Source organism: Mirounga angustirostris, unplaced genomic scaffold, assembly GCF_029215605.1.
Source record: "Mirounga angustirostris isolate CCGP_5_RB_7025 unplaced genomic scaffold, mMirAng1.0.hap1 SCAF_9, whole genome shotgun sequence".
In the NCBI taxonomy this organism is placed as follows: Eukaryota; Metazoa; Chordata; class Mammalia; order Carnivora; family Phocidae; genus Mirounga; species Mirounga angustirostris.
The window spans coordinates 40,737,097-40,764,894 of record NW_026991717.1 but is presented as its reverse complement, the minus strand read 5'-3'; the positions used below and the strand labels follow the sequence as shown (position 1 = coordinate 40,764,894).

At 43.7% G+C, this 27,798-nt stretch overlaps 1 protein-coding gene across 5 annotated transcripts; it reads right to left on the bottom strand.

Annotated features, from left to right (window-relative positions):
• Nucleotides 1-3: 3 nt before the first annotated feature.
• On the bottom strand, nt 4-21,214 carry PDCD7 (programmed cell death 7). 5 transcript variants are annotated; one of them, XM_054513467.2, is made up of 6 exons: nt 20,277-21,214; nt 18,221-18,359; nt 11,644-11,880; nt 11,286-11,373; nt 5,431-5,454; nt 4-140 (listed from the first exon to the last, which is right to left on the bottom strand). In XM_054513467.2, exons 1-6 carry the CDS (start codon nt 21,147-21,149, stop codon nt 71-73), a joined length of 1,431 nt encoding a protein of 476 aa, XP_054369442.1. In that variant the 5' UTR covers nt 21,150-21,214; the 3' UTR covers nt 4-70. The 5 variants fall into 5 exon arrangements, with proteins under 5 accessions (XP_054369442.1, XP_054369443.1, XP_054369444.1 ...); XM_054513469.2 differs by lacking the exon at nt 4-140 and adding an exon at nt 675-828; XM_054513468.2 differs by lacking the exon at nt 5,431-5,454 and having other exon boundaries at nt 62-140.
• Between the last annotated feature and the right edge of the window lie 6,584 nt (nt 21,215-27,798).

The following is a 27,798-nucleotide window of genomic DNA, read 5'->3' as shown; positions in this document are numbered from 1 at the left end:
GCTGAGGGCAGGCTGCCTGGTGGCAAGGAGAAAGCGTAGACCTGAGGACCAGGCTTGGTCTCAGATGGCCTCACCACTTTCCTGTGTGCTGACTTAGCTGAGCCCACACAGCCAGGAAAGAAAAGGTAAAGTGGCTGGTCCTGCATAGGGAGGAAATAAATAAAAACGAGAGCATTCAAACTGACAGGAATTGAGTATTGCATGTTTAAGTTTTGTTCTAGACCACTGTTTCCCAAAATGTGGCCTACAAAACTCGTCCTAAAGCATGTCATCAAAAAAGTTTCCAGCCAAACATGTAAGGGAAAAAATGTCAAATTATACAAACTATTCCATAAAAGAACTATTTCCTAACTCGTTTTGATTTCAGCACCACCTTGATACCAAATCTGACAAAATTAAAGGCCAATCTCTCATAAACGTAACTGCAAAAATCTCAACAAAAATAACTATGTATAGAAAAATACAACACTGCTGGCTTGAGGGTTGAGTTTATTTCAGGAATAAGAGACTGGCTTAATATTCCAAAATCAATCAGTGGGAATAAAGATAAACGTCAATAGAATAAAAGTGAAAAATTATATGATTATTTTTGTAGATGCAGAAAAAGCACTTGATAAAATCAATACCCATTCATGATTTTAAGAAAAAAACAATTAGCAACTTAGGAAGAGAAAGAAATTTCCTTAACTTAATCAAGAATATCACTAAAATATCTAAAGCAAACATCCCACTTAATGGTGAAATACTGAAAGATATCCCCAAGACTGGAATTGAGACAAGGATGTCCCCATCATCTCTTCTGTTCAACATTGTACTGGAGGTACTAGCCTGTTCAAAAAGAGAAGGAAAAAAATATATATATATATATAAGGATTGGAAAGAAAAAATAAAACTACCATTATCTGTAGATGACATATATAGAAAATCCAAAGGAATCTATGAATAAAACTCTTAGAATTAGTAAGTTGATTTAGCAAGGTCATTGGGTATAAGGTCGATATATAAGAATCAACTATATCTCTATATATAAACAACAAACAATGTAAATTTTGTCTTTTAAAAAGGTCATTAGAGGGGCACCTGGGTGGCTCAATTGTTAAGCATCTGCCTTCGGCTCAGGTCAGGTCATGATCCTGGGGTCCTGAGATCAAGCCCCGTGTCAGGCTCCCTGCTCAGCGGGGAGCCTGCCTCTCCCTCTCCCACTCCCCCAGCTGTGTTCCCTCTTTCCCTGTGTCTCTCTGTCAAATAAATAAATAAAATCTTTTTAAAAAAATGTCATTAGAGGGGCGCCTGGGTGACTCAGTCGTTAAGCGTCTGCCTTCGGCTGGGGTCATGATCCCAGGGTCCTGGGATCGAGCCCCGCATCGGGCTCCCTGCTCCACGGGAAGCCTGCTTCTGCCTCTCCCACTCCCCTAGCTTGTGTTCCTTCTCACTGTATCTCTGTCAAATAAATAAATAAAATCTTTAGAAAAAAATTTTTTTTAAAAATTAAAAAATGTCATTAGAGAAAAAAATTTTAAATAAGGTACCATTTCATATTATCAATCAAACACCTAGGACTCGACAAGTTGGGTTACATTAAAGAACTTCCATTTATCAGAAGATACCATTAAGCGAGTAAAACAACAATGGAACAAAACAAAAATAAACAAACAACAAAAGACATAAACCAGAAGGGGGAGAAGATATTTGCAGCACATGTATCTGACCAAGGATTCATACCGGATATATACAAAGAACTACAAAGCAATAAGAAAAAGACCTACTACAAAAATAGGCAAGAGATGTTAACAGGCACTTCATGAAAGAGGATATCCAAATAAACCTCAAAGTTGTTTAACCCCATTAGCCGCCAGGAAAATGCAAAACAAAACAATGAGATACAAACACACACACACGCACAAATTGTTAAAATTAAAAAAAAAAAAAGCCTGACAATATCAAGGGTTGATGAGGATGTGGACATCTGGAACTCTCCTGCACTGATGGTGAGAAAGTCAATTAGCATTAGTCAATTAGCTGAAATCTAAGAATTAAAAATTAATTCATACATAGCTTCTGGGCCTTTTGGCTAAGAGCAAGTATGTATGCTAGTTTAATAATATTCACAACAACCAGGGATTTTATTTGCTAATGTATTCTAAACCAGATTAAAGAAAGATTCTGACCACATTCTGGCATTTTGCATCCAGGGCTTATCAGGGAGCTGCACCAGGGAGTATCTCTGGCTTAATACAATGTCATCCCTACCAGGATGTTGCAAAGCCCTGTTGCGAGGGGTCACTGGGGTCATCCCCATGCCTACAGGGGAACATCATGTGAAGAGGCAGAGTAAGTAATCTGAGTGCAGAGAGGTCAAATGAAGCCAGATGGGCAAATCCTTTAATTCCCTCATCTCTGCTGTCTGCCCACTCTTGTCTGTGTTTTACTGTATGTAAGACTCAAAAGGCTTCTCCATCCCATGCCAGGAGTTTGCCAGCACACTGGGAGTGGCTCTCTACGCTACAGGATCAGCCAAGTCCCAGTGTGATCAGTAAGTTGTCTGCCCCATCAGCCTGTTCCAACAGGGGACCTCTGAAGCATAGGGAGTTGTAGGGGACATAGGAAAGTTAGCAAGTTTTGGCATTCTCAGATTGATCATTCACATTCTCAGCTATCATTAGAATTCTGAGCTATGGGGGAGGACCATAGTTTTGTTGAGACCCACGTGTGAATTGCCTGTCCACTGAGCAGGTACAGGGCCACCCTCTTCCTCCCTCACCTCTGACCCAGCATCTGCATCCTAATAGATACTCTTTACTCAGCTCTACACTTGTTTCTGGAGTAATTTAAGAGTTTGAGGATTCTGGAAACACCTCTCTTAAGAATAGCAAGGGCTACAGTGTAAGACATAATCTAGTTAGGACATACTCTAAAATGACAGTCATCTCTGCTAAACAGAAAATGAGAAGTACAAATTATGAAGTGATGATATTCTTCAAAGGAAAGAAAGTATTTTAGGCCTTATGGGGATTGGGGAAGCTTCAGCAAGGATGGGACCTTCAGGGTAGGGGAACGGCCTTTGAGCAGGAAAAAGGTAGAGTGGAGAGCGTAACTCCTGCTTGAGATAGGGAGCAGAGGCAGGGCAGAGTGCGGGGGAGACCAGCTGTGTGACTCAAGTAGATAGTTTGTGCTGGGAAGCAGCCTGCAGTAAGACTGAGATTGGGGTAGAGCTGGGGAGGGCCCTGAATACTGACTCCATTCAGTAGACGGTGGAGAAAGCCCCGAAGAATCTGAAGGCGTGGGCTGAGGGTAGGGGAGTAGGGATACTGGCAAAGCCAGTCTGTGCATGCTTCAGCAGGCTGCATAATCCAGGACCTCTCCATGGGTCTGTGCTCATTTGGCTGAATCAGAGCCTAGGGGTGAGAGGCAGGGCAAGTGGGGGTGGTGGTAACTGGTCTACATGGAGCCCAGGCACTGACATTAGTACTATTTTTTAAAGATCTCCATTGTACTCTCTAAATGACTTCATCTTTGTCCATAGTGTCAGTAATCTATGTGCCGATGATTCACATATTAAATTCTCCAGTTCTTCTCTGAGATCAAACTCCTAAACACAACTGCCTACAAGGCATCTCTTCCAAGATTGTCCTCAAGGGTGCCTCAGACGCTACATATCCAAAGTGAATTCCTGGTGTTCCCCTCCCCCAAACTGTTCCTCCTCCTCCAGGATTCCTTTGTCTCAAGGGAGGTCTAAGGTATACAGAGGACTCCTGCCCGACACTTTCTTCCCCTGCACCACTGCCCATCTCAAATCCCTGCCACGTTTTCTCTCTTAAATCTCTGGAATCTAGGCATTTCATGCTACCTCCACTGCTAACATGGGAGTCCAAGCCCCCATTATCTCTCACTTGGACAACTGGTGTCCACGTATCCTCTTACGTCCTAATGTTATAATTCTGTTTCATATACTGGGACAAAAGTGATCCTTTCAAAACAGCAAACTAAGCCAGTTTCCTGCTTAAAAGCCTCCAATGGTTCCCAGCTGCTCTCAGAATAAAAACCAAACTCCTGACAAAGGCTTCCAAAGCCTTGCAGTGTCTGGCCCCTACTACCTCCCCTCCTGTCTTACTCTAGCCATGCTAGTCTTCAATTGCCTTGGTCTCTTGGACCAACACAGGCCCTTTGCATATGCTATTCCAAATTTTTGCTACCTTCTTCTTTGTCTCTTCTGTACTAGTTTATAGCTGTTCATTTTTCACAGCTCAGCTGAAATATCATTTCCTCAAAAAAGCTTTTCCTGATCCAACCCCCAAACTTGGGTAGATCTACCCAGTACAGTGGCTTTTAAGATTTTTTTATTGTGACCCATAGTATGAAATTCATTTGACTTTGTGACCTAGCATAGACATATGTAAACTGAATAACAATTCTTACCTCTACTATATGATATATAGATATTTTCCATTTCACCTAAATGCATTACAGAACTCAAAAAAAAAAGGGGGGGGCCTAATCTTATAGAACCATACCTTTCCTTCAAAGCACTCAGCACATTTTTTATGACTGTTGGATCAATTAACTGGATATTAATCTATCCTCCTCAAAACCTGTATGAGGGAGTATTTGGTATTTTGTTCACCATTCTAGCCCTCATACTTAGCAAATTCATCTGAGCCTTAACAGGCATTTAATAAATATTTGAACAATGGAAAATATAAATCATGACTAACCACTTTTTCTTTGTAGTAGGTATCACAATTGTAACTATCTGTATAATTAAGCTTCTCTACTCTAGATTCTAACTCCAGGAGAGCAGAAATCCTGTCTTTCTGCTCCTTTTTATGTCTCCAGCATTTAATATAGTTCCTGGCAAATGGTAAAAACAACTTCTCAAGAACACAGTTCAAGTCCTGGTATCCATATTCTGGCAAGCATGGAGTTAAAGAAGTTGAGAGGTATCTACTGCTCTGCACAGTTATGCACTCTAGCACCAACTGCCTCAGAGACTGATCCTTGCTTCAGAGACTATGAGAAACTCAGTTGATTCCAACAAGCAAATGGAACCTACACTGGAAACAAATTCTTCATAAATAGCCCGATGTGCTAAGTCAGGAATTACTGCATGCGCGTATCCAAAAGTTAACAGTTAGGGGTGCCTGGCTGGCTCAATCAGAAAAGCATGCGACTCTTGTTGATCTCGGGGGCATGAGTTGGAGCCCCATGTCGGTGTAGTGATTACTCAAATAAGAAACTTTAAAAAAAGTTAACAGTTAATTATACAGGAATAGTTTATTGGTTGTAAGCATTAAAAGAAAAAAAAATTTGGTTGGAAATGCCTCATGTAATCTCTAGTCCCTAAAATATATCACTGCTCATACTTCATAGCACCCACATTCCTTCTATATATTCTGTATTATTTGAATGGAACAAAACATACTTTGTACTTACCTTGTGACTCCCAGGATAGCTTCCCTGTGGACAAAACATGTAGAAGTAAATTGCTACAACCGATGATATAATCCCAGCTAAGCTTCTTGATACACTCTTGCACAAGTCACATGGACACAGGAACATGAATGGGTTTAGAGCGATTACCTTGACTGGCTTGTAGCAAATCCTTTGGCATCATAAACTCAGCCACTTGGGCTGAACACTCTTAGTATTTAACATATAAACTAATCTCTTTATTTCATTTTCTAGTGTTTCTTATACTTCTTAAAAACAAATGCTTTGTGTTACAGAGTATCTCACAAATCCAGGGTCTCCTCTACTGGGAAATAAGACAAACAATATTCTTATATACAGGACATGATGAATCAACACATTTCTTGTTAATCTTTGAATGAGTTTCTCTATTTTCATTAATTTATGTTCAATATAAAAATATAGGTATAAAAAAAACATGATTTAGGAAAGGTCTGCCGGCTCAAAAGGACCGTAGTTCCTAGTTCTGACTGAAAAGCATAAAAGCCAACTAACAAGAACCAACAAGAACGATGGCCACCCCTATCACGCAGAATGTGGTGTATAAATACCTTTTCCACTGAACAGGAACCAGGGGTCATTGGAGAAATGACTGCTTCCAGGTTTGGGATAGGAAATGTGAAAGACAAACTTAGAACAGAATACTGGAATTGAGTGGGAATTCAGGAACTGAGTTAAAGGGGCTTCCACTGACCAAAGGTGAGGCAATTGATGAAGAAAATACTAACAATGGGTTGGAAGACAAGTATGTTTAGATCTGAGTTCATGATACTTAAAATTCACTGGTCACCTTTGGAGGATGCAAGGGGTCCAGTTCATTATTTTGAAAACTAGTAAAAAAAAAAAGGAAATACTTATTTGCCTTTCCTGTACAAATTATACCCTAGGGTAACCAAATGATTGATGAGGGGATGTTTCTCTTTTTAGAAGTATTCCAGCTGGGGCAAATGGGTGGCTCAGTCTGTTAAGGGTCTGCCTTCCGCTCAGGTCATGATCCTGCGGTCCTGGGATGGAACCCTGCATCAGGCTCCTTGCTCAGCGGGGTACCTGCCTCTCCCTCTGCCTGCTGCTCCCCCCTGCTTGTGTGCTCTCTGACAAATAAATAAAATCTTTAAAAAAATTCCAATCTATACGTGGTCAAGAAATGTGTACACTCTTGATCAGTGCTGTCCAGTAGAAATATGTGATCCATGTATGTAACTGTACATCTCAATTCAAACTCAATTTCAATTCAAATTCTCAATTTCAATGTAGACATGTATGGCATTTAACCCCAGGTGGAAAAAAACCATTCCCTCTTTCCTCGTGCCCAATAGCCATATATGTCTACCCTACTGGACAGTACAGCTCTAACCACTAAATCATAGGAAATATGGAGAAAGAGGAACATACTGTCACAAGAATGCAATTAGTAAAATCCAGACTGGAACCTCTTCAGGAAAAAGTGACCCAATTTCTTCAAGTAATAAATTGTAAGGGAGAGACAGTACAAGAGTACAGAGGAAGAAGAAAGACCTACAGATTATCAGAAACTTGAGACATCATCAACCAGTAACAATGTATGGATTGCATCTAGAAGCTAATTTGAACAAAATGTAGAACACATTTATGAGATACGGAGATCTGAATACTGACTGGGTATTTGATGATATTAAGGAGTCATTCATTTCTTCCATTGCAATAATGGCACTATGGTTAAGTTTTAAAAATATCTTTTAGGGCGCCTGGGTGGCTCAGTTGGTTGAGCGACTGCCTTCGGCTCAGGTCATGATCCTGGAGTCCCGGGATCGAGTCCCGCATCGGGCTCCCTGCTCGGCGGGGAGCCTGCTTCTCCCTCTGACCCTCCCCCCTCTCATGTGCTCTCTCTCTCTCTCATTCTCTCTGTCTCAAATAAATAAATAAAATCTTTAAAAAAAAAATTTTTTTTTAATTTAAAAAAAATAATAAAAATATCTTTTAGAGCTACACATACTAAATACTTATGAATATAATGTCTGGGATTTGCTTCAAAATAATCCAGAGTGGTGGGGATACAGATAAAACAAGATTGGCTATGAGTTGACAGTTATTTGAAGCCAGATGATGGGTATATGGAAAAAATTATACTATTCTCTTTACTATTCAATGTTGGAAATTTTCCATGATAAATTTAAAAAGGCTGTGGTTAAAGATTATGATGACACTGTCTGTATTCTCAGAAGTACAATTCGTTAAAGACACTATGTCTTTCCTTCCAAACCCATTAAGAACCAGCAGCTGCTGCCCCTACCACCACGCAAGGCAATAAACCAGGAAAAACTTCTAAAACAAAACCAAACAAACGACAAAAATAATGTTTACTTTATTAAAACTTTGCCGAAGCTGAACAAGGAAAGAGGGAATGTTTTTTTTCCACCTGGGGTTAAATGCCCCTTGGGTTCTGAGTTTTCCTCAATCTCTGCTTCACACTCTTGCTCCCAATCAATGCAGATGTCTTAGTGACAAGGCTGCCTGGATACTGAACACATCATACAATTCATCTTTTATTTCTACTCTTTTGCAGCTCATCAGAGCAAATGGTGGAGATTTATAACAAAAGGACACACAGGCTTATGGGGTTATGTGAGGCTAATCACATTAGATTTTAAGGTTTATGAGCTTAGGCATACACTTTGGAGTGCTGGCCCCCATATCCTATCCGTTAACTCTGAAATGCAGAATATATAAATTTAACAGTGCAGATTCAACAGAAAAAGAACAAAGGTGTTAGCATGCTACACCCCAGAGCTTCCGACCACATGAAATCATTTCCAAAGTTGGTGTCCTTTCCTGCTTACCTAGAGTTAGATTCCACAAAGTTTGGTGCCTGAGGTTCACCTCCCTATAGCAAATGTCTATTTCACAAATTTGCATTTTGGAGTGAAAATGTGTTTCATCAGTGTGAAAGTGTGTGCAGTGATTTGGTAAGGAACAAATTTGGGGGCAAAGGCTCAAGCTAAAAAATAAAAATGGTATTTATTCAGCTTTTTGGAAATATAAATAACACAACAGATGACAAAGAGCAAAACAAAACAAACCCGACATGTTATATGATCAATCACTTCCAGGCACAACAGCATTTATTAATGAATATAAAAAAATAAATTTGATTTTATTTTTATCTGCTTTCCTCCCAGCTTTAACTACATAGGTGTTTTTGGAAGCTTGAGTTTCTAAGAAAATTCCACAGCTATACCGGCCCCTACAACATGACTGAGTGAGGTTACGGTCCCACTCCCATAGGGAAATAAATGTCTATCATTGGGGATTCTGAACATCTAAGACCTCCAGGAACTTAAAAAACAGGTGTTTTTGTTAGGATCCTTCTCACATGGGAAAATGCAGCCATTATCCATTAAACCACAATCCAATGTTCTCCGCAGGACTACCAGACTAGGCCACTGAGCTTTTCTGGCAGCCTTGCCTGGAGCCTCTCAAGTTGCACCAAAAGTGGGAGTCACAGAACCAAAGATAAGGCATTTCTGACCTTTCCTCCTAGAAGTCAGAGAGTTCTCTGGGTAGGGAGGGTAAGGAGGTTTTGCATCAAGCCTGCCTTCACACTCAGTACTGGGGGAAGGGCTGCTAAGTCTACCCAGTGCACACTTGCGTTGAGTGTCTGGAGTGTACTTACCCATCACCACACAAGGCAGTTAAGAGTAAATTAGCATGTCACCCTGTACCAAGCCCCTTCAAAACAGAGGCAAATTTGGTGAACCAAGGCTACTGCCTGTGATAATAACCCCAGTTCACCTAGGTCCTTTCCTGAAGAACCATATTAATCTCCTGATTCAAGAGGCATCTCTGGCCAGGACAGAGCACGCAAGGAAAACGTAACTTCTGGGTAGGGCAATGCCACACGGAGTTTAGAGGTTGTGGTTTAGTCTACAGCACAAGAAGATGGTGGCATCACTAGTATTTAGAGCTGGAAAGAGCCTTTGCTGGACCACACTCCTGGAGCATCTTTACTAATGCAGCTTAATGGCCGTTGCCCAGATGTCGTTGCTGGGGAGCGGGGGAAGGACCCATCCTTGGGGAACGGAGTTGCCTTTGGGATGATCAGATGGCACCAGGTACTGATCCCAATCATGCCTTAATAAGAACATTGTAGAACAACTGTTTATTTCTGTTTTATTCCAAGCAAGATGTTCAGCAACTAAATATTCTATTTCAGGACTTAGCTTTCAAATGACTGACGTACTAGTCCACTAAAGAACTTGACTTCTAGGCATTATGCAAAAAGACTGTATTTCTTAAATGTACATATGAAGGGCAAAAAACTGCAAAGAACTTACAATCTTATGGATAACCAAATAATATACAGTTGATCCTCATTATTTGCAGGTTCCACGTTTGCAAAGTTGCCTATTCACGAAAATTCGTCTGTAACCCCACAATCATTACTCGTGGTGCTTTCGTGGTCACTTGCCAACATGCACGGAACAATGAAAAATCTGAGTCCCTGACAGGCCCATTCCCACCTGAGGTTGAATAAGGTGACACTGTCTTCTTGTTTTCAGCCTCACACTGTAAAGAAGTGTCCTTTCTACAGTCTATTTAGCACCACATTTTCCACATATTTGTGCTTTTACTGGTGCCTCTGCTTTATGAGACGGCCCCCAGGTATGCTGCAGTGCTAGCTAGCATGAGAAGGCTGGCGTGTGTCTTACGGAGAACACATGCTTGCTAGAGAAGCTATGTTGAAGCAGGAGTGACAGTGCTCTTAGCTAGGAGTTCAAAGCTAATAAATCGACAATATATATTAAATAAGGTGTTTTTAAAAAGAAATCCACGTAAAACGATGTTATATATTGATCGGTTGATGAAAACGTTGTGGCTTCAGGCTCACAGGAACCTAACCCTGTATTTCTTTGAGGGGTAGCAGCCCAGTATTCTCTAATTCAGTACATGCAGCTTTACAGAACATAGCTACTGTGAATAATGAGAATCTACTGTACTTATATACAAAGAGACAAAGCTAAAACTTGTATGTTAGCCAGAAATATACTTTTCCCAGAACACAAACTTGGTATGCTAAAAAGCATCATTAGAGCTATAGAAGGAACCTGAGAGATCACTTAGTCCAGTGATTTTCAAACCAGGCTTTCAAGACCGCTAGGCCCCAAGCAGATGTTCTGGGGAATCTAGGAAACAACAAAGTGCTTCCAGTCAGTAACAGATTTGAAGTGCCTACGGAACCCACTCATTCCAACTATTTACAAATGTATTTTCAGAAGACTGTCTTTGGGAAGAACGCTACTGCTGAAGTCTGAAGGCCACGTTCTAGTCCATCATTTGCATTTTGTAGGTGAGGAAAGTGAGACCCAGACAGCTGAAAACGGCCCAGCTCATTAGTAACGGCTGATTAAGATGAGATTCCTTGTTCCTAGCTCTCCTGGCTTTGACCTATAGGAACTCACAAGCTGGTATGGGGCTTAAACAGCCTCCACAGGCAAGTAGGCAGGGAGGGTTTCCTTCCCTTGGTCTGTTTAGCAGCAGAAGAGAATTAGGAAAAGGAAGCCAATGCTTTAAGTCAATACAACAGCTATAGCATGAGACAATACTTGTTGGGCAAATCACAACCTGAGTTTCAGTTTCTTCACCTGTTAAAACAGAGACATCTACTTCTCAAGGACTGAGGACTAAAGGCCATGTGTGGCATCCTTAGAACCTAGAAACTTTACATAAACCAGTAAGAAATAAAAAAAAAAGAGAGAGATAGCAATAGACCTCAACAACACAAGCACCTCAAGTGCTTCTTGCTACCCAAGGGGAAGGCAACATGGAGAGAGTGCCCCTCTGACCTTATCTGGATGAGTGCTGGCAGGGAGTGCTCGGCTTGGAGGTAATACTGTCGGAAGGGTTGCAAGAGGTGAGCGAGAGGGAACTCATCTGAAAAAGACAAGACATGTTACCACATCATCATACTTCATATCTAGAGTGTATTTCTCAATGCAAGCTGACTGAGCTTAGGACTATGACAATATGACAATGTGATCAAATATTTCATCTTTATCCATTTCACAGTACACAGTACACAGTTTAGAATTTCAAATCTTGAAGGTGCCATTTGCTGCTTAGCTTAGGTTGAGATCATCCATGAGGAAAAAGAGCTGCCAATCTAGTATTTTCCTTTTCTCCCCTGGTTACAGAGGAACTTACCTGGATCCCCAAATAACTTGGACTCAATTTCACGCTTCTGAAGTAAAAATTTCTCTTTTTCTTTCCTCTGTTTCTTTTCTAATTCTCTTTTCCTCTCTTCCTCTTGTTCTCCTTCCAACATGACTCTGAGGGCTCTCTCTTCAGCTTCGTATAATTCAGAGCGTTTTTTAATGAGTTTTCTTAGTCGCTGAAGATGATGCTCAAAAGTCTCATCTGCTGAGGCTGGAGGACAGACCCCTAGGAAGAGATCCAAATGGCATTTTAGATAAAACTTTTTATCCCCAAATCTATGTTCTAATAAGAGTCTCAAAGTCCTACTTACATTATGAATTTGCAAATTCTAACCCATCTTCAAGGCTCAATTTGATCTTGAGTCTCCAATTAATCTGACCCCACCCTGACTTTCCCTAACTCCTCTCTCTGGATCATACCACTTAACCTGAGTTTATTTCTAATGGCTTTGATCCTTTGGGCTGTGAGCTCACTAGAGAGAAATATCTTATACTTCTTCACTCTGATATTCCCATAGCACAGGCTCCCAGGCTCAACTAATAAACAATTCTCCTGCTAACAGAGTCTGAAGTTCTGGGAGAACACACTTGGTTAATAAGGAAGAAATACATAACCAACCACACTGACCTCACAGTCTGCTGCTTAGTGTAGAGTGACCAAATATTTCATTTTGCCCAGTTTTAGTATTGAAAGCACAGCATCCTGGGAAACCTGGGATGGTTAGTCACCCTGATTTAAATGTGAGGTCAGCTAATAGGATAGGCAACATAGCTAGTGCCACAATTGGGAAAATTTGATTACAGACTAGTTAGTAGGTGATATCAGACAATTATTACTAATTTTGTTATGCGTGATAATGGCATCATAGTTGACTATGCCTATTTTATTTAGGTGTTCTATTTTTGTGCATGAGTGAGTTTTTTAAAAAGATTTTTTATTTATTCATTTGAGAGAGAGAAAGAGAGAGAAGGAGTGGGGGGGCGGTCAGAGGGAGAGGGAGAGGGAGAGGGAGAAGCAGACTCCGCACGGAGCAGGGAGCCCAATGAGGGGCTCGATCCCAGGACCCCAGGATCATGACCTGAGCCGAAGGCAGATGCTTAACTGACTCTTGATTTCGGCTCAGGTCATAATCTCAGGGTCAGGAGATCAAGCCCTGAGTCAGTCTCCACACTGAGTGTGCTTCTCCCTTTCCTCCTTCTCCTCCCCTGGCTTGTGCTCTCTCCCAAGTAAACAAACAAACAAACAAACAAAATCTTTAAAAAATTTTCATAAGGAAAATGTTTTAAAATTTAAGGAACACTTGAATGGGGCGCAGCTGTGCACTCACTACCACACGGCCCTGCGATAGAAAAGCTGCTGAAGCTGCTGGTGATTCATCCTGGAGTGATGTGGGTGTTGGCCATCCTGTTAGTTCTCAAAGATTTTAAAAGCAAATGTACTTATTATGGAAGCATCTTAACAATACCAGATACAAGGAAGAAAAAAATTCGAACACCATGAACATAATCAACCATTTTTATTTCCCCCTGTTGAGCCTGCAGTCATTTTTTTCATCCATACATTAGCAACGTCACATAGTTCAACATAATATGTGGAATTTCTACATCTCCATTTCAATTCTCTATATTCTTCTCCAGTCTTTATAATTATTGAATGGCTCTATTCCTCTTTCATCAAATCAATGTACCATAATTTACTTAACAAGCTCCCTACTCCTCGACACTTAGGCTGTTCCAAATGTCCTATTATCATATACTGTTATTGGGCATGTTACTTTTTTCCTTCTACAGATTATTTCTGTAAGATAAATCCTCAAGAGAAGAAATGTTTATGAGTACTTCCAGGATCGCCTAAATGTGGTACTAAACTGCTTCCTAAAAGAGCTGATCGAGGCCTTTGGAGGTCTGATTCTTTTCTCCTTCAACCATCGCCACTAAGTGGTTGTGGAATTCGCTCTCCTATCTTCACCTCCAAGGCTAACATTTCTCCAGGTCATTTTCTCATGACTGCTTTGCTTGAACAGGTTTCCAATCACTCAGTCCCAACTATAGAAACTCTACAACTCAAATCCATCTTCTACTAAGTTGCCAACTATTTTCCAAATACACACAAAATTCTTATGCAGTGAGAAACTCAAGCTGTCACTACCCTGTTTCGTAATAATTTCATGATTGTTTTTTTTACCTAGACCAGGAATTGGCAAACTTTTTCTGTAAAGGGCCAGATAGTACTAAAATCTGCCAGTACAGCCAAAATACAGACACCCCATCAGCCCCAAAGTGCCCCCCCAAGACCCCAAGAGGAATGGTGGCCTGCCCCCATCTCACGCTGCTGGGCCTGCACCACGAACCCACGCCTCCATCAACCTTTCAATGATCAGTTCTGATCTCCATGATACATTCCCTCAGAAATGGCAATCCTCACCCAGTCTTTCTCTTGACCCCAAGTACTGACATGGTTTAGGTTCCCTCTGCCTCTCCCACTCACTTCTCTAGCTCCTGCAGCTCCTACATACCAATGCCTTCTTTTCCCTTCAGCCCCCCACACCTTAGGGCCTTGTCTGGTCTTTTTTTTTTTTTAAAGATTTTATTTTTTATTCATGAGAGACAGAGAGAGAGAGAGAGAGAGAGAGAGGCAGAGGGAGAAGCAGGCTCCCAAGGAGCAGAGAGCCTGATGCGGGACTCAATCCCAGGACCCTGGGATCATGACCTGAGCCGAAGGCAGACGCTTAACCATCTGAGCCACCCAGGCGCCCAACCTTGTCCGGTCTTTGAACCTTGGCATGGTGAGAAAAAATCTGCTACCTCTAAAGTCTTAAGCATGATTTTTTTCTGACTAGGACCTTCTACCCTCCCAGAAGGAGTGGAGGGGGAGCGGTCAGAGGGAGAGGGAGAAGGAGACTCCGCACCAAGCAGGGAGCCCAATGAGGGGCTCAATCCCAGGACCCTGGGATTATGACCTGAGCCGAAGGCAGATGCTTAATCGACTCTTGATTTCGGCTTATCTCCTTCCTGGAGACTGTCGGCTTCACTAAAACCTCCAAGTGAATGTATCCAAATCCACCCCCCTTCTACTCATCCTCACCACAACTTATGGTCACTCTTAAAGCAAAACCCTAACAGCCCAAAGCTCACCTGCCAGTTGCAGAGCACTCCTGGGAGAAGTCATCTGATTATGATCTAGCACCAGTACACAATGACATCAGGGGCGCCCACCGCACCTCCCTACAACCATACTCCCATGGGTCTCTAGTTGGCTTGTACTCATTCTTCACAGCAGTTATCTCAAACCTTTACTGCTCTCCTAAAGCCTTCCTTCTCTACTGTCTCTGAAGCAAACCGTCTAACCTATCTCAGAGAAAACAGGCTAGTAGGCAGGAAATCTCTTAACTTTCAGCCCCCAATTTCACTCTTTTGCATGACTACCCATCCTTGTCTCCTTCATTTTCATTCCAGTGGAAGATAGATCATTCTAGGGGCGCCTGGGTGGCTCAGTCAGTTAAGTGTCTGTCTTCGGCTCAGGTCATGATCCTGGGGTCCTGGGATCGAGCCCCATGTCAGGCTCCTGCTCAGCGGGAAACCTGCTTCTCCCTCTCCTCCCCCTGCTTGTACTCTCTCTCTCTCCATCAAATAAATGGAGAAATAAAATCTTAAAAAAAAAAAAAAAGGTGGATCCTTCTACACTTAAGTTAATCCCTCCACTGGGATCAGGAGTCTCCCTACCTCCTGCAGGACCTTGAGCCATCAACTATCCCCCCTGCTTCTCTCTGACCCTCTCCCTCTACTCACTCCTTTGCTCGGCAATTAAACATGTTCAAATTTTCCCCACGACCCTAAGATTACCACCCCGCCCTTTACACTGTCAGATACTGATCTTGCTCTCTCCTTTCTTCCCAGGCAAATGTTAGTAAGTTGAACTCACTGTTTGCTTTTCTTACCTCCTATTCTCTCTCTTTTTTTTTTTTTAAAGATTTTATTTATTTGAGATAGAGAGAATGAGAGAGACAGAGAGCACATGAGAGGGGGGAGGGTCAGAGGGAGAAGCAGGCTCCCTGCCGAGCAGGGAGCCCGATGCGGGACTCGATCCAGGGACTCCAGGATCATGACCTGAGCCGAAGGCAGTCGCTTAACCAACTGAGCCACCCAGGCGCCCCCCTATTCTCTCTTTAATCTAGTCTAGTCTACCTAGAGTCTACCCATACCATTCTGCTAAAATGCACCCAGCATAGTTCACTGATGATCTATTGGGTACTAATTGCCATGGAAGTTCCTCAATCTTTAGGTACTATCATTATTCCCTTCTTACAGATGAGGAAACCAAGGCAAAGAGACGTTTGGGTAACCTGCCCAAGATAACACAATCTCTCTGAGCATTTGCCACTTTTCAGAAGGAGGGAGGGGGACCTACCTTCTCCTTTTACTTCTCTGACCTCTCTTGTGGCCACCCCTTTATTCATCTGGATTTTGACATTCCCTAGGATTCTGTCTTTTTGGCCCTCACCTTGTACTATACAACCTCCTTAAGGTCATGCCTACTTGTGGCTACATGCTGATGACCTCTTAACAGGATGTACCACAGGCACCTCAAACTTACCCATGTCCCAAATTGAACTCACCAAACCCAAATCTGTTCCTCCTCCCATTGCTGAGTTCCCCAAGTTATTTACTTATACACTCCCTCTCTCCTTTATTCCTATTTCTTAAATCCATTTACTCTTCTCCAACTCATCATCTGACTGTTAGTTCACACTCCCATATTATCCATGCCCAGACTACTGAACACCCTTCTCAGTCTCTCCTTTTCTCCCTCCCTCCTAGATGCTCCAAACCTTTCTCTGCTCCACCAGCACTATCACTGCTGTCATTTCACTTTCTGCTTAAAATCTTTCAATGGTTCCCCTCAGCTTTAAGCATAGGTGAGAAGTCTAGTCTGGCCCCTAAGACACTTTGCAATGTGGCCTTGCTTACATATCCAGCTTCATTCTCTCAGCCCTTACTTGGAGGGAAAAGTTTTAAGTATATAATGCCAACTAGCAGCTAGTTACCAAATCATTTTACATTCAAGTCCATTAACTCCACAGAAGCTGCTTATTTTTATATATCACAATTCCTCCAAAATTTCCTCCTTCTTCTGGACCAAAGTGAGAAAGACTAATAGTGAGAAATTATGCTAGGAAATCTACTTGGCAAAAGTTTACTGACCACTCACCTCACAGAGGCCATGAAGTAGAAGAATATTAAATAATAGCCCTCAGGTTTTCATTCCCTAAGGAAGAGATAACGGTAGACACCGTAGATGCAAACTCCCCTTTGACTCATGTGCTATGGGGTCATCTGCTTCCGAGGCCTGAATTTGAATTAGCCACTCTGAAGGCTGGCATGCAGAAGCTAATCACTTAGCTAGTGAATGAGCTTGGCTGAATACACAATGGTCACATCCCAGTGAAACTTTATTAAGGGTCTGACTCACAGGTTTCATTTATATTTTAAACCACAAAGGGGAAGTCATTTGCTATCATGGTACTTGCTAATTTGTGTGTTCTCAAATATCCCTGGTGAATATCAATGGCCTATAGCCTACTAATAAATAAGGCAGCATGTGGTCCAAACCAGGTCCAAGTGAGGAGGAAGTCACCTCAGCTCAGATCAGGGAAGGATGGAGAATGTTTAATCTGTATTTAGTTTTGAAGGATAGTGAGAACTTAAAATGAAAAAGATGGAACTGAGGGCCCTCCACATGAATAGACTGGCAAAAGTAAAGATTAAGACAGCCAAATGTTGGGGTGCCTGGGTGGCTCAGTTGGTTAAGCGGCTGCCTTCGGCTCAGGTCATGATCCCAGGGTGCTGGGATCGAGCCCCGCACTGGGCCTGCTTCACCCTCTCCCTTGGCCTGCTGCTCCCCCTGCTTGTGCTCTCTCTCTCTCTCTGTCAAATAAATAAATAAAATCTTTAAAAAAAAAAAGAAAAGGCAAATGTTGAAAGCACAACTAGGGATCTTCTAGAAAACCAATGCTTCCTCTAGAGGCAAGAGGAGACAACTAAGGTTTTCTGATCCAAAAGCATGTAAGCTAAGGACATCCAAGCAGTCTGCAAGGCACTCCCTGTCCTGTCCCAACCATTCACACCTCTTATAAATATCAATGTTTCAGGTTGGAAACCTATCTGAAGGGGCATGCCAAGTTTTCAACACCTTCTGAAATACCTAGTAAAGGTAGAATAGCTTTTGCCTTGGTACATGGGCAAAGGTGGCCAGCCCTGTGAACCTCACTCAGAGAAGCGTGGCCAGGAATGCCTGGGGTGGGAATGATGAATCAAAGGAAAGGCAGCATAGTGGGTTCCCACACCTGCCTCTCTTTTCAACCTTGCCAACAAAGGGGTAAACAAAGTTTGAGGCTTCTGCTTCAAAAGTTCTGTGGTACTGCTGACAAGCTTTATTACTCTATTCGGTGAAAAAAAAATTATCAAACATTTTTCCTTCAAAAATTTTGGGGGAGCTAGGGTAAAGAAAGGGAAGGAGCAGGGCAACAGAGGAATAAATACAAGTAGAAATGCAAAGCCACGGTTACCTTTCCTTGCTGCTGCCTCTTTCCTGAGCTTCCTCAATTTCTCCAAGGCCCGAAGAATGTCCACCATTCTTTTGGTGTCTGCTTGCTTTTTCCTCACTTCAGATAAGACACCATCAGCAGCAGCTTTAAGTTCCTGCTCCTGGAAAAGAGAGTCCATGAGAAAGACCCTAGTATTAGGAACAGCCTTACAGCAGAGAACTGCTGCCTAGAAGGCAGATTTCAGAAGAACAACAGTTGCAGGGTTAAGAGTTTCTACTGGATCTCCATCTCAATTTCCTAGGCTGGACGAAATTCCTCTCCTACACTGGTCCAGCCAAGGGATTATCTTCTCTGCAGTTTCCATGTGGGTGCTGATCTTTGTTTCTTCCTTGGAATTTCTTCAAGTGTAGGTAGTCCAAGGAACATCTGCATCAACTTTAAGTTGGGGCTCTCTTATTAAAAATGTAGACTCCCGGACCTAAAGATTCAGATTAGGAGGGAAGATAAGGAATGGGTTGGAAGGGCCAGGACTCTACAGTTCTGTCAGTGACACACAACACGTGTGGCTTGTACTCCAGTGTTCTTAAGTGCCTAGGATCTTTTGACATGACAGCCTTTCAAACACTGAAGACCCTATCCTACTCTTCTTAAGTTGGTTCACATGTAGACAAAATGACTCCGGTTCCTCATGTGGTTGGTAAGAAAGATCCTTTTGCCTAAAGCTCTCGTCCCATCTATCAAATAAATGCCTATAATTCCACCATTACAACCACACCATGCTGTTTCCCTCTTCTGCTTCTATTACCCTCTCTGCACCTGTTGCTTTCACTTTGCTTTGACATCTCCTTTAAGACTCAGTTCAGATGTCACAATATCATCCACAAAGCGTTCCCTTACACCATCCCCCAACAGACTGGATATTCCTTCTCTGGGTTCGATAGCACCTACAGTTGAAACCCTAACACATACCATGCTGTACAGACATGGTCCCCATGAGGCTCTAAGCCCCTCAAGGACAAGCACTATATCCTATTCATCCCTATCACCAGCATTGGGTCTGGCACATAATGGGTCCTTATTAAATGTCTGTGGAACTGATGCTAACTCCCTTAGATTATGGTGCTGCCTCCAAGTATTCTCCTTGAAAGCACAGATATTCCTGGAAGTGTGAAGACAAATCTTGCCATCGCATTTCAGCGGGGAGTTATCAGATTCTAGGGCAGTAACAGACACAAGGAGGAAGAGGAGGGAGGAAACCCTAGCTGGTTGTAGAGAGTGAAGGGAGGGCGGCAAGCACCTAGAGGAACTCAGAAATAATGAGAATGCCTTCAACTATCTGATCAATTTCCATTTTCACCCTGGCCCCTAGGTAAGATCAAAAGACTTTGGAATCAGCCAACCTGGGCTCAGATCAGGAGTAAAACTGCTACAAACCAGTTTGTGATTGTTGGCAAGTTAGCTTCTCTACGCCTCAATTTCCTAATCTGTAAAATGGCGAGAATATGGTTTACCTCTCAGCGTTGTTACAGGGATTAAAGATCTGGCATATGCAAAGGCTTTAGCATAGTGTCTAGTATGCAGCAAGTGCTCAAAAACACCACTGTTAAACCTGGGGATATGTGGTTTAAAATTCCTAAACAAAGTAATCCTGGGAAAGTCATCACTACTGCCCCATCAGCCAATTAGGGTAAGGCACCAAGGGCTCTATATTTTGTATTAAAATCAGCGAACCAATACAAGAAACAAGGACCCATATTTTTGTTCGCCTTGAATGTTAGTAAGTGGACAAAACATTGTAGCAGGAAACAGGGCGTCTGGAATCCCTGCAACGTCACTGTGTAATCCTATACTTTGTATTTACAGGACCCGCAGTACACCTTGAGCATTTGTGTTCTGTACTATGCGTCATTTACATGCAATCAACATGAAGACGAGGTCGGAAAGCCTGGCTACCTTTTTATTTTACGAATGAGGAAAAGGAGGCTTAAACATGGGAAACGACAGCGCAAAGCCTCACGGCCATTCAGGTCCCAAACATCGCTACCTCCAGCCCCTGCGCATCTGCTGCTGCTCTTACCCGCTTCTTCTCCTCCACCTCCTGCACGCATTTGACCCTCCAAAGGTCAATCTCCTGCTCGCGCTCCGCTGCTCGCGCGGCCTCAGCCTCCCGCTCGGCTTCGCGTTCCCGGGCCCTCTCGCGAAGCCGCAGGCGGCGGCGCCGGACCCTCTCCAACCTCCGCCGCGCCTCACCCACATAGGCGGCCTGGGTTAGCAGCTGTAGTCTCTCGGCCAGTTGGGCGCGCAGCGGCGCGGCCTGGGCATGCAGCAGTACCCAGGCCGCGCCATCGGCCTCGGCCTCGCGCAGGGCCTGGCCCAGGTCGCGCAGCCGCCGCACCAGGCGCAGAGCCCCGCGCAACCGCGCGCGCACTTCCCCCAGGCTGGGCCCGGCGGGCGCGCGCGGAGGCACCGGGCAGCCGGTCCGCCGCGGGGTTCCGAACACCGCCTCTAGCCACTGCCGGTCGCGCAGGCGCTGCAGGGCCGCGTCCCCGAGTACGTCGGACGGCGGCGGTGCCTCAGGCCAGTGCGGGCTCCAGGGCGGCCCCGGGCCGGGCGGCGGCGGTCGCGGCCGCTCCCCACCGTCGGTCCCCGGGAAGGGCCGGCACTGGGGCGGCGGCGGGGGCAGCGGTGGTGGCGGCACCGGGTAGAAGACGCCACCGCCGCTACCGCCGCCGCCTCGAGAGGCTTCCCCGGAGGCCCGGGGCTGCAGAGCCAGCGGGGGCTGGAGGAAGGGGGCGGAGGCCCCCGGAAAGGGGCCGGGCCGCTGGGGAAGAGGCGGCGGGAAAGCCGGGGAGGGCAGCGGCGGTGGCGGACAGCCGAAGGGAGCGGGAGGCGGCGGCTGCGGAGGCGGCGGGCCTGGGCGACCCGGGGCGAAGAAGGGCGGCAGAGCCATATCCACGACGGAGGGAGTCTGAGCAGTGACAGAATTTGAGTGGTTCCCCTAGAAAGAGTGTCTTCCGGGGAGGAAGTGACGTAGTACACGCGCGACGCCAATACGACGCGCGGGTCCGAGAGCCCCCGGCACTTGTGGGCGTTTATTCAGTTCTTCAATTTCTAAATACTGCTCTTACTGAGCATTCTAGGTGCGGAGCCAGATGTATTGCAAACGTTGTAACTAACAGATACAGTTTCCCTCGTGAAACTACCTCTCTAGTAAAGAAACACATTAATCAAGTAATCGTGCAAACAAATGGAGAAGTGCAGCGGCGAATGGAAGTACTACCAAAGAGGAAAACACTGGGCAAGAATAGCTTATGGGAGATAAAGACTTAGTCAAATTAGGAGAGACTGTCCTAAGAATTTCAGCCTTCTGGTAAGTAGGAGATAAATAGAAGAGCGAGAAGCACAGTTCAGATAGGAACAGCATTTGCAAAAACTCTAGTAGATAGTAGGTCTAGTCTGGGAACTGAAAGAGTACCAGTATGGAAATGATGTGTTGCTGGGGTCCTGAAGCTAACAGTCAAGAAAGAATTCTTGAGAGGTTCTGGGTGCATAAAAGGTGGTTTCATTAAAGCACAGGGACAGAACCCATGGGCAGAAAGAGCTGCACTGGGATTGGTTATATACTTTAAGTTGGGTGGGGGTAGAAAAAAAGGAAATTTCCAAAAGGATTTTCCTATGTTAAAGAAGACTTACAGGATCCTGGAGGTCCGGCTATGGTCAAGCTAAGGTTGCTTTTTGCCTCTAGCAAAGCATTAACTTTAAGATAATTGGGAGTTCCTGGAGGAATGTCCTACTCTCCTGTCTCAGGTATTTGTCAATGGGCTGCAAATTGTAAGGAAATTAATTTGATCTACCGTTCCTTTTGCCTTTGTTCTCCATGTCTGATGGAACCCAGAAAGCCTGGAGGGAGCCTGGGAGGACAGATCATAGCATTCCAGGATCTCCTATCTTAAAAACAATGGGAAATCACTGGAGGGTTTTAAGCTGGAGAGGAAGGAAAGGCCATGCCACAAGATCAGGTATTTAAAATTAAACTATTTTGAGATAATTGTAGATTCATGTGCAGTTGTAAGAAATAATACAGGGAGATCTTGTGTACTTTTCACCCAGTTTCTCCCAATGGAAATATCTTGCAAAAGTGTAGTACAGTATTACAACTGAGACACTGACATTGATATAGTCAAGAAACAGCATTTCCCTATCATTGCTTCCAGGATCCCTTTATAGCCACACCCACTTCCCTTCCTTAACCTCTGGCAACAACTAACCTGTACTCCTTTATATAACTTAGTCCTTTCAAGAATGTTATATAGGGGCGCCTGGGCGGCTCAGTCGGTTAAGCGGCTGCCTTCCGCTCAGGTCTTGATCCCAGCGTCCTGGGATCGAGCCCCGAGCCCCGCATCGCATCGGGCTGCTTGCTCAGCGGGAAGCCTACTTCTCCCTCTCCCTCTGGCTGCCTGCCGCTTCCCCTGCTTATGCTCTCTCTCCATCTCTGTCTCTGTGTCAGATAAAAAGTAAAATCTTAAAAAAAAAAAAAAAAATGGGGGCACCTGAGTGGCTCAGATGGTTGAGTGTCTGCCTTCGGCTCAGGTCATCATCCCAGCGTCCTGGGATCGAGTCCCGCATCGGGCTCCCTGCTGGGCGGGGAGCCTGCTTCTCCCTCTGCCTCTGCCTCTCTCTCTCTGACTCTCATGAATAAATAAATAAAACATTTTAAAAAAATGTTATATAAGTGGAAACATACAGTACATAACCTTTTGGGATTCTATTTTTACTCAGCATTAATTCTCTGAAGATTCATTCAGGTTGCATCAATAGTGTTCCTTTTTATTGCAATAGAAGTATGCAAAGAAGGTGTGAATAAAATGAAACCACATTTTAAAACCATTCACATATTGAAGGATATTTGGGTTGTTTACACTTTGGGGTTATCATGAATAAAGGTGCTCTAAACATTTGTATACAGGTTTTTATGTGAACATAAATCTCCATTTCTTTGGGATAAATGCCCAGGAGTGCAACTGCAGGGTCATATTGTTGCAGGATTTTTTCTCTGTTGGTGCCTTGTGGTTCTTGGTCACGCTGCTGATGCAGTTTTGGAATATAGGTGAGGTTCAGTGGGGTGGAGTACGGAGCCGATGACCAAGAAAGAATTCTTGAGGCGTCTTTCGTGCAAAATGGTGGTTTATTAAAGCATGGAGACAGGACCTGTGGGCAGAAAGAGCTGCTGCCCTGTGGTCTTGAGGAGTGGCTGATTATATACTCAGGAGTTGGGGAGGTGAGGACAAAGGGGGTGTCCAGAAGGACTGTCATATGCTAAAGACTCAGGATACTGGAGGCCTGATTATGTTTCCTGGAGGAATGTTACATTCCTCCTATCACATGTCCTTGTCAATGGGCTTCAGGTTCAAAAGAAATTGAATTTTATTTACATTTCCTTCTACCTCAGCCTCCCTTGATTTTATGGAGGGGAGGGTGATGTTAGGGCTTCAGGAAACGGAGTTATGAGTCTCTGGAAGTTAGGCTATTGATAAGAAAGCTTCTTTCTTGTAAATCACTAGGACATTTGTAAACTGAGGGAGACTCCTGTCCCGCAGGACTGTGATCTCTATCAGTTAACCATTTGTTTTTCCTTTAGGGCAGCCAGGAGTACCTGAGGAATGTCACATATATCCCAAGGAGGGGGGGCGCGGGTTGTAGGGTGCCAGCTTCGGCTTTTTCCTCAGCTTGCCTTCTGTTCCTTCATCACAGCTTCAAAGAATGAAGAGGTAGACCAGACAGTGGTGGGCAGCAAAGCAAGGTTTATTGAGAGATAGCAAAGTAATAGCACAAAACTCCCAAGGAGGAAGGGGACCTAAGAGGGTTGCCACTGGAGTTTCTAAGTCTAGGGGGATTTTGTGGGCTTTGTTGACAGGCGGTTTTAATCTGATTAACCTTCCCTGTGCCTGTCATCCAATCAGGTTTTTGTCACCTATCATATAGGAAAAGGTGGAGGGCTCCTTTTTAAGGGTGGTTTCCTTTTGGCGGGGGGGGGGGGGGTCCTCATCCCTGCCTTCCAATTATCCTTCACCATGTTTAGTTTGTTTTTTTTTTTTTTTTTTTTAAGATTTTATTTGACAGAGAGAGGGAACACAAGCAGGGGGAGTGGGAGAGGGAGAAGCAGGCTTCCTGCAGAGCAGGGAGCCCGATGCGGGGCTCGAGCCCAGGACCCTGGGACCATGACCTGAGCCGAAGGTAGACGCTTAACGACTGAGCCACCCAGGCACCCGTTTTTGCTTTTAAATAGAACATAAGTTCTTAATTTTAATGAAGTCCAACTTAGCAGTGTTTCCTTTTATGGATCATGCTTTTGGAGTCAGATCAAGAACTCTTAGCTCTACATCCTGAAAATTTTCTCCTGTGCTTTTTCTAAAAGTTTTGTAGGTTTACATTTAACTCTGTGATCCATTTTGAGTTAATTTTTGTATAAGGTGTGAAACTTAGGTTGAGGTTCTCCCCCACCCTCCCCACTTTGGATGTCCAATTGCTGCAGCATCACATTAAATCTTTACTTCTCAAAGCAATAATAGAGGACCCCTTGGGTAAGAGTCCATATCTATACTGATGAGGATCAGAAGGCAAGCTGAGGACAAAGCACAACTGACACCCCACAAACACAACCCCCCCACTCCCAGGTGGGATTTGTGTGACATTCCTCAGGCACTCCTGGCTGCCCTAAAACTAATGGAAGGGAAAAACAAATGGCTAACTAATAGAGACCACAGTCCTGCAACACATGGTTCTCTTATCAGTTTACCAGTGTCTTAGTGAGTTACAAGGAAAAAGCATTCTTATTATTAGCCTAACTTTTGGAAACCCATAGACTCAATTTCCTGGAGCCCTAACATCACCCTCCCCTCCATAGTGATGTAGAAAACAAAGGTAGAAGGGAATGTAAATAAAATTAAATTTCCTTATAACCTGAAGCCCACTGACAAATACTTGAGGCAGGCAGAGTATATAATATTCCTCCAGGAAACTGCCAACTATCTTTTTATTTTTTTATTAACAGATAATGTATTATTTGTTTTAGGGGTACAGGTCTATGATTCATCAGCCTTACACAATTTACAGTGCTCACTATACCACATACCCTCCCCGGTATCCATCACCCAGCCACCCCATCCCTTCCACCCCCCTCCACTCCAGCAACCCTCAATTTGTTTTCTAAGAGTCTCTTATGGTTTGTCTCCCTCTCTGGTTTTGTTATTTCATTTTTTCCTCTCTTCCCCTATGATCCTCTGGCTTTTTCTCAAATTCCACATAACAGTGAGATCATATGATAATTGTTTTTTTAATTATTTTGCTTAGCATAATACCCTCTAGTTCCATCCATGTCGTTGCAAATGGCAAGATTTCATTTTTGATGGCTGCATAATATTCCATTGTGTGTGTGTGTGTGTGTGTGTGTGTTTATCATCTTTATCCATTCATCTGTCGATGGACATCTGTCTAGATAGACTCTTTCCATAGTTTGGCTGTTATGGACATTGCTGCTATAAACACTGGGGTGCACATGCCCCTTCGGATCACTACATTTTTATCTTTGGGGTAAATACCCAGTAGTGCAATTGCTGGGTTGTAGGGTAGCTCTATTTTCAACTTTTTGAGAAACCTCCATACTGTTTTCCAGAGTGGCTGCACCAGCTTGCATTCCCACCAAGTTTCTCCGCATCCTTGCCAACATCTATCGAGGAAACTTCCAACTATCTTAATGCTAATGTTTGCTAGAGGGAAAAACCACCTTAGCTTTACAATAGCCAGGCCTCCAGTATACTGAGAGTCTTCTTTAGCATATCAAAGTCCTTTTGGACACTTCTCTTTCCTCACCTCCCCCAACTCCCAAGTATTTAATTAGCCATTCCCCACAACCCCAGTGCAGCAACTCTTTCTGCCCATGGGTCCTATCGCCGTGCTTTAATAAAATCACCTTTCTGCATCAAAGATGTCTCAAGAATTCTCTTGGCCGTTGGCTCCAGACCTCACCAGCATTCCAAAACTGCATCATATACCATAGAACCGATCAATGCATGACCCCTTATCCCAATTTCTCAGAAATTTTTAATAACATTCATTTATATCATTTTAAAACTAAAGGCTCCAATTTTTATCTTAAATTTATTATGTAAGATAACGTATCATTTCTAGATACTCAGTTGTCAATACTGACGTGGGAAAACAGGCAAAAGAAAAATTAAATTTCCTTACTACCTAAGCCCACTGACAAGTCCTTAAAACAGGCAGAGTGACATTCCTCTAGGAACTCACCTGCCTCCATGTTAATACTTCGCTAAGGACAAAAGGCAATTTTAGCCTGATCCCCCAGGATCCTGTAAGTCTGCTTTAACATATAAAAATACCTTTGGAAATTTCCTTTATCTCTACTCCCCAAGATACATGTTGGCAATCATCCTCCAAGCATATGACTTACTGATATGCATCTGAAGGGTCTCATGACTAAGGCTTTATTAGACAGTAATAAATGATTTTTCCCAACAATAGCTAGCCCCCTCAAGGTCCTGAAAACCTTGCTTCAAATTCCTTAGAGACTTCCCCTATCCCTTACCCTCCCAACTTTAAAGCACATAATGGGCCACGCCTCGTGACCTCAGTGCAGCTCTTTCTGCCCATGGGTCCTGTCCCCATGCTGTTATAAAATGACCTTTTTGCACCAAAGATGTCTCAAGAGTTCTTTCTTGACCATTGGCTTCGAACCCTAACATCTTTCCTACATCAAATACCATTTATTTAAAATTATTCTTTTTCTAATTTGAAGTATCACCTTTTCCATTACTAAACTCCTATTATTTGGCTTCATTCGTTTTCAATACTAAATTCTCATATATTTCTGGTTTTCCTTTTCCATTGGTCTATTCATTCATGCACTGGTACACACTTAAGTTTTTAAAGTTTTATAATATTTATATTTTTAATAGTTTCTTTTAAATAGAAGTGGCAGAAAGCCTGGGTGGCTCAGTTGGTTAAGCGACTGCCTTCGGCTCAGGTCATGATCCTGGAGTCCCGGGATGGAGTCCCGCATCGGGCTCCCTGCTCGGCAGGGAGTCTGCTTCTCCCTCTGACCCTCCTCCCTCTCATGCTCTCTGTCTCTCATTCTCTCTGTCTCAAAAAAAATAAAATCTTTAAATAGAAGTGGCAGCCCCCTCTTTTTTTTTTTTTTTTAAGATTTTATTTGAGGGCGCCTGGGTGGCTCAGTTGGTTAAGCGACTGCCTTCAGCTCAGGTCATGATCCCAGGGTCCTGGGATCGAGTCCCGCATCGGGCTCCCTGCTCTGTGGGGAGCCTGCTTCTCCCTCTCCCACCCCCCCTGCTTGTGTTCCCTCTCTCGCTGTGTCTCTCTCTGTCAAATAAATAAATAAAATCTTTAAAAAAAAAAAGATTTTATTTGAGAGGAGGGAGAGAGCGAGCGAGCATGGGGGAGGGCAGAGAGGGAGAGGGAGAAGCTCACTGAGTAGGGAGCCCCATGCAGGGCTCGATAACAGGACCCTGAGATCATGACCTGAGCTGAAGGCAGACGCTTAACCGACTGGGCCACCCAGGTGC

Excerpts from the sequence above, each read along its gene's own strand:
- PDCD7 (XM_045899860.3), bottom strand. The coding sequence starts at position 21,149 with ATGGCTCTGCCGCCCTTCTTCGCCCCGGGTCGCCCAGGCCCGCCGCCT. Across the intron at positions 18,360-20,276 it reads AGGTGGAGGAGAAGAAGCGG|GAGCAGGAACTTAAAGCTGC; the intron begins GTAAGAGCAGCA and ends TCTCTTTTCCAG. Across the intron at positions 11,881-18,220 it reads AGAGGCAGCAGCAAGGAAAG|GGGTCTGTCCTCCAGCCTCA; the intron begins GTAACCGTGGCT and ends ATCTCTTCCTAG.